Source organism: Diadema setosum, chromosome 8 (genome assembly GCF_964275005.1).
Source record: "Diadema setosum chromosome 8, eeDiaSeto1, whole genome shotgun sequence".
NCBI classification, from domain to species: Eukaryota; Metazoa; Echinodermata; class Echinoidea; order Diadematoida; family Diadematidae; genus Diadema; species Diadema setosum.
The window spans coordinates 14,639,006-14,651,590 of record NC_092692.1 but is presented as its reverse complement, the minus strand read 5'-3'; the positions used below and the strand labels follow the sequence as shown (position 1 = coordinate 14,651,590).

General features: G+C 39.3%; 1 protein-coding gene across 1 annotated transcript in view; it reads left to right on the top strand.

The window, feature by feature from the left end:
• The window catches only part of LOC140232287 (small G protein signaling modulator 3 homolog), a 68,525-nt gene that overhangs the window by 36,496 nt on the left and 19,444 nt on the right, over positions 1-12,585 (top strand). The window contains exons 17-18 of the mRNA XM_072312416.1: positions 3,174-3,267; positions 11,191-11,261. Of these exons, the coding sequence (XP_072168517.1) occupies positions 3,174-3,267; positions 11,191-11,261 (165 nt within the window). The remainder of the gene's footprint in view (positions 1-3,173; positions 3,268-11,190; positions 11,262-12,585) is intronic.

Sequence of the window (12,585 nt, the reverse complement as noted above, 5' to 3'; positions counted from 1 at the left end):
TACAGTATCTTATGTCCCCAAAAAATTACAATCGGATTTTTGCATTGATAACTTACAATATGAATAAACTGTCTGAATGATATTTCAGGGTCTAAAAATATAACATCTTATCTATATTTTGCAGAAAACCCCATTTAATTTGGTTAAGTGGTCACAGAGAAATGTGAATTGTTGTGAAGCATGTCATGGATGTGATTCTTCCAAGTTTAGCACTTGGATGTTCTTGGAACTGCATATTAGTGTGTGAACACAATGGACAAAACTTGGAGGGAAGGGATTCCTGACATGCTCTACAAAAATCCTCATTTCTATTTGACCACTGAAGCAAATCGGATGGGGTTTTCTGCAGGATGTGGGTAATAAGTTATAGTTTCATACCCTGAAGTTGTATTTGGATTGATTAACTATTTTTGAAGTTATTATTGTGGAGGATCCCATTGTAAATTTTTTTTTTTTTTTTTGGGGGGGGGGAGGGGGACATACAGTAGATTATGTCACTAAAGCAGAAATTCTTGATGTTGTTCATTAGAATAGACCTTTTTTCATTTTTAAAACTCTGTAACTTATGTTGGCCATAATTGGAGTCCGTCCAAAGTGAGAAGAAAAAAATGATTTCCATGGGTTATGCATTGAGTCAATTACATTGCTATGTCATTGCATAAATCAGTTGTTGTATAGGCATACTGAAGCACCCGAGGGCTCTGTTATATGAAGAGTTATGATTGATTATATAGTTGATTTCTATCAAGTCTATGGCAGCCTGTGTGGTAAGGAAATTTATAATCGATTATATCTAAATCTTTTGATAGAACGGGGCCCAGGTATGGCTAAACTAGACATTAACATAAAAAAAAAAACCAGCACCCAAGCCAAACAGGTCTAAACAACACGTCAAACAAGCAGAAGTAGGGTGCCAGCAAGCAACTGCTTTATCTATTGATTGACTGATTGATTTCTTGATTGATTGATTGATTGATTGATTGATTGATTCATTCATTCATTCATTCATTCACTAATTCAATAAATCATTTGTTCATTCGTCTATTCTCAATCAGTCAATGTAGAATCATGCACAGTCATGGCAAGTAGCAAGTGCTTGCAGTTACTGTGGCAACACTTATGATACTCAAGGCTGTTTAATTGTTGTTGTCTAGCTGTTGTCATGGTAACTGCAATTGTTTGAGATTTCTGTTGTTGCGGAACACTTTGAGGAAATGAGGCCCAGTGGAGCTATGAGCTCTAGGAAGGGCAGGCGGTAATGTCTGGTTTCTCTGTGGAAAACAACAATAATAACAACAAACATCACAGGGGTATTTTTTGTTCCAAAGTTTGCATTATGCTTAACATCATTACTGTTAGCCAATCACAAAGAAGAAAAAGAAAGGAGGATTATGGTGAGGATATTGGGAGTTGAAACATAAAGGTGACGGAGACCCATGAGAAGAAAGAAAGCCACACGTCAAGCCCGGTTTCATCAACCCCTAATTTCACGGTTCCTGGCCCACTTTTCTTGTCAGTTCATGAGGCGAGTAAGTGTCTGGTTTGGCCAACGATACCTTCCTCCCCGCATCGCACCCACGAGTCACTTTAGGTTAATGTGTCATGTGTCTGCGGAGAATAGCCAGAGGGTGTGTGTGGGGATGGGGGGTGGGGGGTGGGGGGTGGGGGGGACGGAATGACAGTATTGTGTTGGGATGATGGTATGTCTGTGTGTGCCTGTGCGGCTTTCTGAGCAGGCATGTGTGCGTTGGTGTTGACCAGGATAATGATACTGTTATGCTTTTCTGGGATTCTGGATTCGTGGAAAGAGATTATCCAGCCTGGTCCAGTGGGATGTGACTTGCACATGACCCTGCTTTCGTGGTAGACAAGGATTAGTACATAACTTCTTTTTGTCCAGTCTCCTGTGAGATTAATAAGTGAAAAAAAAAATGGTTTTGACATAAATCTAGGAACCACACAGACTTCATGGAAGCCTGTAAATCTTATATGACTCTTTATTAAGGCCACTATTAACCTTTTGCAGATGAAAAAAATACTCAACTTTTATGCTTCAAAATAGTACTAAAATGTGAGTTAGGGATAGAATCAACCAATGTAAAAATGTTAATCAGTTAAATCAATGTTAAGTATTGTTATATATTTTGATAAAACTATTGCTCACATTTTGTATCTAGATACAAAATGTGAAATATAGTTTTATTTAAATTGTTTCTAGAATAAACCATCTACAGTTATGGTTTATTGAGAAAATTATTGATATCTGCTAATACTAACATTTGTGGCTTTATTGCAAAATTTAAAATGGTTGGGTGTTTTGTGATGCAACTGAACTATACAAATGCATCAAATGTGACAACGTTAATTTTTTTAATCACTGCTCCCAGTGGTAAACATTAGCTTTTCAAAGAAAACACACTCCACATGTGCTGTGCTTGTGTCATGGCAAAATTAGTCTAGTTTAAAGCGTCTCATCACTTTCTCTCTATCACTGTTGGGGCCATGAAACCTCGTACTAGTATCTCAAACATATGAAATATATGTATTCAAGCGAGCAAAAAATTATGGCAGTCAAAGTACAATGACAAATAGATCCCCTGTCCCTGGACATACCATGGTGGCTTCATTTTTTTTTTTTTTTTTACCTTTTACAGCTGGGATTTGGAGAGAACATCACTTAACTGATTATTGGACAGTCAATCCACAGAAATGATTTTCCCCCAGAATGGAGATACAAGGTCTTGTCACCCTACCAATGCAATAATGAACTCATTGATACATTTATTCATTCTCATAAAGTGTTTATCTACACAAATTATTGTAAATCTATTTGTTTGTCATTACATGTCTCTTCTTCTATAGTTCAGTCATGTATATTCAGGGATTATGAAAGGTTGTCTTAACTAAAGCACATTCTCTTGTAACCAGCGAAATATTTTCTGTAATTCCATAAATGCACCAAAAAAACAAACAAACAAACAAACAAACAAATCAAAGCAAAAACAAAACAAAACAGCCAATCATGAATCAGAAGTGCAGTTCTGCCAGAAATGTGTGTTTACATTTTTTTTTTCATGGCAGTTGCTCTATGAATCAGAAAATAGTATGTTTTGATATTTTCCAAATTTTACCTTTTCAAAATATTATGACAGTATTTATCTTTCCCCACACAGGTTATGTCCAGCTTTAAAGTCACTGTTTGAACATGGCCTGAAGCAGCCCACCATTTTGGGAACGACATACCACCCGTGGCATTTCATCGAGGAGGTAAGCAAAATCTGTTTAACCTTCCTTGTAGACTTTAGGTCAATGATTAAGCTTACTTCAGAAAACCATAGACTTAATCTGTAGTTGTGTCTTTCTCTCAAACTACAGTCAGAGCTGTCTACGTTGACCGCTCAAGGGAAACACAAAACGTGGGCATTATAGACGAGTTCAAAGAGGTAGCTAATGCGATATAATGTCCAATATGATTACATTTACACCACAGTACTCTCAGTCAAAACAAGAAAGAATTAATATCACATCCCCCAAAGGCTGTTATCTCAGTCAAGCAAACTGCCTATTGATGATGGCCTTCTCCACCTGTACCTCAATGTGCATTCTTGTATACTGTGAATTATTTCTAGTACTCTTTAGGTACTCTTATTTATATTTTGATGAGAATATTGTTGATTCTTAGTAATGATTTCATGTATTCGAGTGGAGAAATTTTAAAGACTGAAACTGAAACTGAAACAAGCGTTGGCTAGTCACCCTGCCCCAGGGATCACCCGTTGCCTGTAAGGACTCTGCAACTTGTGTACAGCTAGCTATAGACAGTAGCTATAGACAAGATTTAGTAGTATCTGCTTTATGCGATGTCCAAAATAGTTATGGTACTCTGGCCCCTGTGCCCTGCTGAGAGGACACTACTGCTGAGTGGCTATTTTCGTCATTCAGTGGGAAACCAAATCCTTAGTCACTTGTCACATTAGGCAGGTGGTCATTGTGCTCAGGTTTTAAATGACACACTTTGCCAGAAATTCCCGTGCGGTGGCAACAGAAGATGGTCCTCACAGACAGGTGGTCTCTGGAGCAGGTTTGATAGTAAATCAATATTTTAGCAAGCTATATCAGATAATAACTGCCCTCAGTGAAATCTTAGATCAAGTGCAGAGCTGTGCACTAAACTCATAAAATAGCTTTAAAAATGGGAGTCCAAGGTGGCAGATTGACCTGCTGCTGTCCTGCAGACTTTCAGCTCATACATGCTATGGTACCACCTTGCTGCATAATCATTAGAAGAGCGCCATCTCTGTTGGATGTATGCACAGGTGCTCACTGCCCATGAAGGTGTTAAATACTGATACTCTAGCAAACAGGAAGGCTCTGCCATGCTTGCTTAGTGTTTGTTGGAGTTTATAGCCGTGGCATGCCGCCAAGGCCAGGTAACACTTCCAAGAAAACAGGGCTGATTATTGCTTGCCAGACAAATGAGATCATTCCAGTCAAATTAGTGTGAGCTCAGTTGGGAGGAATCTGGCTTTTTTATCACAGTGTACAGCAAATACTGAACCAATAGCTCTAATGAACCAAAAGAAAGTCCCAAGCTGCCCACTTTTAGACCTCATAGACACACATCTATAACACTATTCTTAATAGAAAAAAAAGTTTCATTGGAAGCATTTTGCCTTGTTCAATATAGGCCTATAGTTACTGTAATTCCAGATACATGTGGAATGTTGTTTTATGCTATCACAGCGAAGATGAGATACGCTGTTTACTAGTAATTTTGTATTTAGAATTATGATATTTGCACCTAAAGATGTTTGTTTTAGTACTCTCAAACTGATCCAACTGTCATATTTCAAGATATGTCTCTGTGTGTTGAGAGAGAAATTAGGAACTGTAGAAAGAGTTGGCCAGCTGACATACAGTTTATCCATTATTCATAAATGGATCATCTGGTGAAATTTCTTTGAGGCAGTTATGACATATAGTCATTGATATAAAAAGTTCACTGAGAGAACAGGATGTGTGCTTTTTTTTTTTGGGGGGGGGGGAGGGGAGGTGTGAGGTCTGTTGGAGATAACAAAGTCCCAGTAACAAGGTAGAATTTCCTAGAGTTTAAAACCCTTCCCCTCTGATCTCCAGAGTACCATCCCCACACAAGAATGACCTTTGCAGCGTCTAGAGGTTCCTTTGCAGCACCGGCATCTACTCAGTTGAAGCAAGCAGTAAATGTCACATTGTCATTTGAGAGTAGATTGCAGTGTGGGGTGACTAGAACCATAATCAAGAAGCACACACAATCTTCGTAATGACTGATTGCATTTGACTTTTGGCATAGGTTGTTAAATGTTGATAAATGTTTACTTCATGTCTTGCTGGAGCCAGACACAAGGTCTACAGTGTCTTGTTCTACCCATCTGATCCCCTACCTTATGCTGGAAAATCAAGAGAACGGAAGCGAAGATTGCCCCTGCTTTCAAAACGATTTTTGTCGCGTCATACAGACTGTCTGTATCCATTCATCCATTGTTGCCCACAAAGTAAACCAAATAAAGTTTCTTCAGTCTCTTTGCCTTGTTTCAATCTCCGAGACCATTGTCTATGCCTCTTTTTGTGTGGCAACAGAAATTAGATGTGAATTACGGAGCATACTTTTTATTCTTCAAATTCATGAAATTCGTCCGTTGAGATGTTTTTATACTTTTTATTTGCACAGTTCTTTCGATCTTAAAAAAAGGAAAGAAAGATTAAGATTCTGCAGTACCTTCTTTTCTTATGTGTCGACCTATTTTCACCAAGCAGCAAATGATTATGGAGTGGGCTTTTGAACAATTCATTCCATTAGACTTGATAATGGAAGTTTGTATGTGGAGTTTTTTGGACCTGCTGTATGTGATTGTGGCTGCAATCATGTACTTGCCACAGAATTTTTTTTTTTTTATTGAAGGGGGGGGGGGGGTTCAACATTTCTTCAGCTGAAAGGTGGTACATGATATTTTGTATTTGTAACATACATTCTACGTATGGATATGCATTTTCATCTTGTAAACAAGAGACAAGTCTGTAGGTAGGCTAAACCATGCTTCAAAGGTCAAATCAAGACCATGAAAAGTCAAGAGAATTTATGTGTTTTCTGAGTTGAATAATGTATTAAAGCTGAGAGGCGACATGAATTTATTCACTGTGACAGTATTTCTGTCCCTTGCGCTCTGTGGAAATGTGTGATGCATGCAGTCAAAATATGTGGAATATCGGTTTGACAACTCCTTTGTAACCACTCCAAAAAGTTTGTTGACTCTTGCCACTGTGTTTTTATTGATTACCTGTCCATGTAAATTCATCTTGGGAGTACCTATGGCTCCATCTACTCTCCCCCTTAACTCCCCCCCCCCCCCCCACCCTTTGCCACCACTGCTGCCATCAGTGTGTGTCCTAGAATGTGACATGAGCTAAAAACGTGACCATGAGTCACCTTCCAGCCTCTTCCCCACCCCCACCAGTGCCCTTCCCCCTCCCCATCCCTACACGCCGGTGTCCCTCCACCCCCCAACTTAATATTGATTCCTCACTCTCCTGTGCTAGCTCATTCTTTATTGTTCCAACTGTTGAGCTCATTGTGCCTATTGAAGGAAAAGGTAGGGAGCTGTAAATGCACTCAATAATGTAGGCAGGCCCCCTTTCTCCTCCCCATTCCCCTCCACCCCTCCCCCCCCCCCCCATGAAAAGTAACAAAAGAAAAAAAATAATACAGACATGATAAGAAAAAAAAAGAAAGAAGAGCTAGGGGCTGGACAGTAATAACAAAGCCTTTGAAAGAACGAAACACTGCCAGTGTACTTGGTAGACCAACTGGCTACTTAGCTGGCCATGCTTCAAACATGTGATCAGCAAGTACCAGCCATCAGGCCCCCCTGGCTTGGAAAACAAAAAGGTGTTTACTTCTTCCGTCCCATAGAATTGATTCATGCAAGGTCAACAGATCTTTGTATTTGAGAGGATGGTGACTATTTAAGTAACTCTTAATTCTGCGTTAAGGCCACAGCTCAGAAAAAAAGGACATTTACAATAAAGGAGGGTGGCCTTATTTTCATTGTTTTTAAGGTCAAATTTAAAAAGAAAAAGAGAGAAAAAGATTGCAAGGGACAGAGACAAAGAGAACAGCAGACTATTGTTATCTTATTTGCTTTTGGTTGATTTGAAAACAGACTTTTGACGCTCTTCGCTCTTTGGAAAGGACTCTTTATTGTGTTTTTACTTTCACTATGTTTAACCACCTTGATTTTAATCGATTGAATTGCTACATGTTTTTTTTTTCTTGCTTAACATGGCCTTAAAGATATCTGTTGATTGACAAGGGAGCAGATGGTTTGAATGTGAAGTGTCCTTGAAAATCACTATTTCAGCTTCAAACCCATACATTTCTTTTGTCATACCAAAGATGATAGCATCATATCTGAGATTTGTCTTCTGAATGTTGTAACATAGCTTAATGTACTGTAGGTACTGTGAAATGAGGAATGTTCGTTTGCATTTTAATTTTGCGAATGTCGCGAGCGCCAAGATTCATGAAATTAAAATGGCACATGAAAGTTTTCTCCATACTATATGCCTAGAACGCTAGTGACAATTCGGGAAAATTTCATGCCACGAATATATCATGTTATACAGTACATCATATGTTCCTCTAAACATAGTTAACTTGTTGAGGACGGGCTGATTTTACTACAACACGCATTTCCCATAGACACTTGCCTAAGTATACACGGAACTAGTCTTCATTGGTGACTAGTTGCAGTGTTTATCCCACTCTATTTGAATTTGTTGACTGTAATGTTGGATGTGAAATAAGGACTAGAGTGACTGTTCACATCTGTACAGCCCTCGGTTTATGCCAGAGTTTAGGGCTATAACTATTTTACATACAAATTATCAGCAGGATATGATTACGATCAGAGTGTATTAGTACAAATTTTGAGCAGACTTGGGTAGGCGACTCCGCGAGTACAATTGGACATATATTTCAAGGTACCACATCACAGTGACAATACACTTAATAGCAACCTATGTAAAGAGTGGATGGATGGTTTTAGACTCGGTGCAACCTGTGGTAGTGGTCTTGGAGAGTTGTCAGAATGTGTGAGTGATCAGTGTGGCATTCATCAGTGGCAACAGCTCTTTAATGGATCGGTGGGCTTTCAGGCAAAATCACAATTTTGCATCATTTTGTGGTTGTATGTGAAAAGTTGACTTTAGTAGCTTCCTGCTTTGATTCTTATTTTGAGTTGTCCAACCAGAATTGGTGAAGGACACCGCAGATTTAATTTCACACACTAGATGTCACATAGCCTCTCTAATGCTACATATACACCATGTTCCCAATGGCCGCAGCAATCACGTTTCAGGTCACATGGAGGAAACAGGATGAACATGAGACAGCACGCAGGGTGGGGATGGGATGGGGAAGCTGCCGTGGCTGCTGCGAATATGGTGTAAATGTAGCGTAACAAAAAAAAAAAAAAATGAGCTTATCTCGATATCACATGATTAATAGTTACGGATAAGACCTTTCCGCCTCTGTCTCCCATCTATGAATACTGAACCTATATATAATTGTAGAAGAGTTCCAGTGATTAGATAGATAAGCAGTGCAATTTCAATGCCAAAATGGCAAAAGTCCGCTCATGAGTTGAGATCAAAACCGTGATGTCCTCCAAATTATGGGTTAGTGGACGATTAAAGTGGGGGGGGGGGGGGGGGGGGAGGGGATGACAGAAAGAAAAGTGGTCAAAAACCACCCACCCTCTCGTCGCATGATGGAAGTGATGCGGATTTTCGGTCACGTGTCCACCATGCTGTGCCCTTGAGCCCTGTGGTCATTGATCTGTTGATTTCGTAGACCCCCCCCCCCCCCGCCACCCCTTACCGCCATTTTATTTACCATCACCTCAATCAATATCACTTTCTCCTCAGTGGATTAGTCATTGCGATTACAAAAAGTCCTTTGCCAAGCCAGTTTTAGTCCTTACATTATCATGCTAAGTCCTTTCAAAGGAGAAAAAGAAGAAGAAAAAAGATTACACACAGTTTGGCAGAGCAGGACTTTCTGTTTACCAGCACAGTAGCTACCATCCCTGTTTGTGGAAGCATTGAAAAGTCTAACATTTTTACATACATTGTAGCTAGCATACAAATATAATTAGTTTACCTTGTACGATGATTGCATAACACAGTTCGAAAGAGAGAACAAATTATGTAAGATGCCATTGAGTGCTTGAAATAGATTGCTTGATGAATGTGAATGGGGTTACATAACATTATTGTTCTTGAACAGAATGCATTCGGGCAATAACAAAAAATTCTTAAGGACACTGATGCTTTTGGTGACGAGGGTAACAAAGATGAAGGGCTATATTTGGCTGCTGTTTCCCAGAATGGATCTTGAGAGAATTCTTCCAGAATTTAGCGTCTAGCTGGGACGAGGAGGAAGAGGCCCGCTGATGGACAGTGAGACCATACAGACCTCCTTATTATACCACTCTATGGACTTTACCTCTGCCATGGATTGAGCATCCATGTTCTTCTTATTTCTTCTACAGTTGTACATATATTCAATGCCCCCTAGCTTCACTTTCTATTATTTTAATGCCTCTTACTCGGAAGGGTGTCAGAGGTATATTTCTTTTCTTCTTTCTGAAAGCTGTAACATGCTTGTGTCAATCAAGTCAGTCATAATCGAAAAGTTCTTGTCAAATTTGTGTACACTGCTTCTTAATTTCTTGATCCATGTTAACCCCCAAATTGTGCATGTGCTTAGATTACCAAATGGCACAAAAAAGTCCATAGTGTTGTCCACACTAGCGTACTGGCCCCCAGTCCCTGGATCAGAAAGGGTTGAGGAGAAGAACTCTTATTTCCATGAAAGTTGAGCCATAACAATGACATGATAGATACATACTGTATATGAGCAGAAAAATGAATATTGTAAAACATGATACTGTATATTCACGGCATGAAATTTTTGCGAATTGGAGCTGATGGCCATTTTCGCGGCATGAATTTTCGCGAATTGCCCCAGGTATTCAATGCATATAGTGTAGACAAGAACTAGTGTGTACACGAACATTTCTCGTTTTACAGTAGACTTCTTGGGAATCACAGCAGGAAATTACAAAAACTCTTTCGCTCACTTGCCCAAGTGGATATTCAGGTGAGGGTTCCATACTTGTAATCCATTAAGGATGAGCTGATTTTTGTTATAACACACATTTCCCTTAGACACCTGCCTGAGTATACTCGGGACTAGTCTTCACTTGGGTAATGGGCAGGTGCCCATCCATTTGACTTGCCCACCAGTGAGTTTTTAATTGCCATAGGCAAGCATACAAGTGGGTTTATCAGTAGTAACATCCTGCACATACATGGTATCAAGGAGTGGAACTGTGACTGCTTTTGATACATTTTGTTACATGTCACTGACATAAAACATACTAATATCTTGGGCAGTTCATGGGGCACATTCATTACACTAATTTCTTTACAACAACTAGATGATATCAGTGCAAAACATGTGTACATTATGATACATCTCCACATGTGTTTATGGCTGCTCTCATTATCTCTGCCCCATGTAACAACACTAGACACTTGTGATTGTGGGAAGTGACATTGCTTAAATGACTGATTTTGGTCATTAATGAGACTCACTTTACACGAAACAGTGTCATTCCTAGATCTCCAGTAATATCTTATACAATTTAGAGTTTGTCCCTTACCTAATGATCATCTGTAATATATCTGTGTTTATACACTATTACTTTACAGAGCAGTCCTTTTACACTACAGTCATTTTCTAGTTTATTACATAAGCTTTAATTGCCCTAATTCACAAAGGTAGTTTAGATTTCTACCATGGATTAGGCAAATTTGCATCTGCGTAAATGTGCGTGACAGATCGTTGCATATGCAAACAGACATATATATCCAAAAATAAACATGTGCTAATGTGTGCAAGTGAAGTGTATGCTTACTTTGCACTTGTTGTAGTCCATGGACTGACTCTAAACCGTGGATTTGATTGAACCCATCTTTGGGCATTTGTGCCAATGTGTCTGTTTACTTGAGACGTTCTTCAAGGCCTCTTCTGTGTAGACACAACTCACCATTCCCAAACACGTTCTGATTGTTCTCCCTGCCCAGGCGAGTGCCAAGGAGGTTGAGAGGGACTTTGAATCTGTGTACTCCAGACTGGTGCTATGTAAGACGTACAGGTATGTAAACATGATGCTCGGATATGTTTTACATGCAATGAGATAATAATCTGTTTCCAAGCAAGGTTGTTCACATTAAAAATTCTAATTTCCCCAGAGATTTCTTGTATGTCATTTACTTCCCCTTTATTTTGTGGTTGCTGTTTTGAGATGAAGATTAGTGCAAGGCAAATGTTAAATTATCATTAGATTATAGTATTGAAATTACATGTACACTGTAGAGCATTCAGCCACAATACAAGAGGGAGATAAGTTCAAAATGGCATCACCACATAAATTGTGTTTGTTTCTGTGCATGTTTTGCACATCAAATGAGGGAAGTATTCCTTAAGACTCTATTTTCCATATTCTGTCATATTTTTATTTTGTTCCAGGTCTTTTCACATGAACAAATGAGTTCCTCACATATAGAGGCAATTACTGGTACCAACTTTGCCACAAACACTGTGGCTTTAGCACCCTTCTGCTTCTGAACAGGAAGTGTTAACCAATTGAAACTGATTGAGTTTACTCATTACAGGTGCTGTGGAGACTTTTTTCATAGTCTGGTATACATTGCAGTCTATGTCTCAATCCACTTTTGCTCAAAATTTGCCCTTTTTGCCTTCTGCCTCTGCAGGTTGGATGAGGATGGAAAAGTGTTGACCCCAGAGGAGTTGCTCTACGGTCAGTCCAGGCTGTGAACCTGACCCATGACCTCGCCCATGCCCAGATGGACGTCAAGTTCAGGTCATTGGCCTGTCTGGGACTCAAGTGAGTATTTGCCATTAGGACATTTATCAATAAGTTATGGCCAGCACACAAGAGTGAGATGAACATTGTGTAAAATCAGATAAGTGGTGAGGAAATTAGGATTTAGTTGATGACAGTAAATCAGCTAGCTTATCATCCAAAGTTACTGCAGTGCCCTGGGGTACTGTGAATCTGTAGTAGCTTAAAGGTGAGAGGAAGCATTATTATTAAAATATGAACAAATTAAGCTCTTAAAGGTGTAGCCTAGAAATTTCAGTGCACTGGTAGTGCTATTAAGTTTATTGTATGAAAAGTTTCAGCTTCATTATCTAGCGATGTTTTACCACGATAGCAGGATTCCTGTTATGTTACTGTGTTAAAGAGGGAGTAGAAATGTCTCTTTATGAGGGGATTCTAGTGTCTTTATGAAACTGAAAGAGTTAGCAGTCAAATCTGTGGCTAGATGTACATCTGCACTGATATCTTTGTATGTATGCCTGATCATGTGGATTAACAGGTTAACTAACATTTCTTCCTCTTTCTTTTCTCGTCTCTATTTTTGTTTTCCTTTTCTCCCTACCCCTTCCTCTCC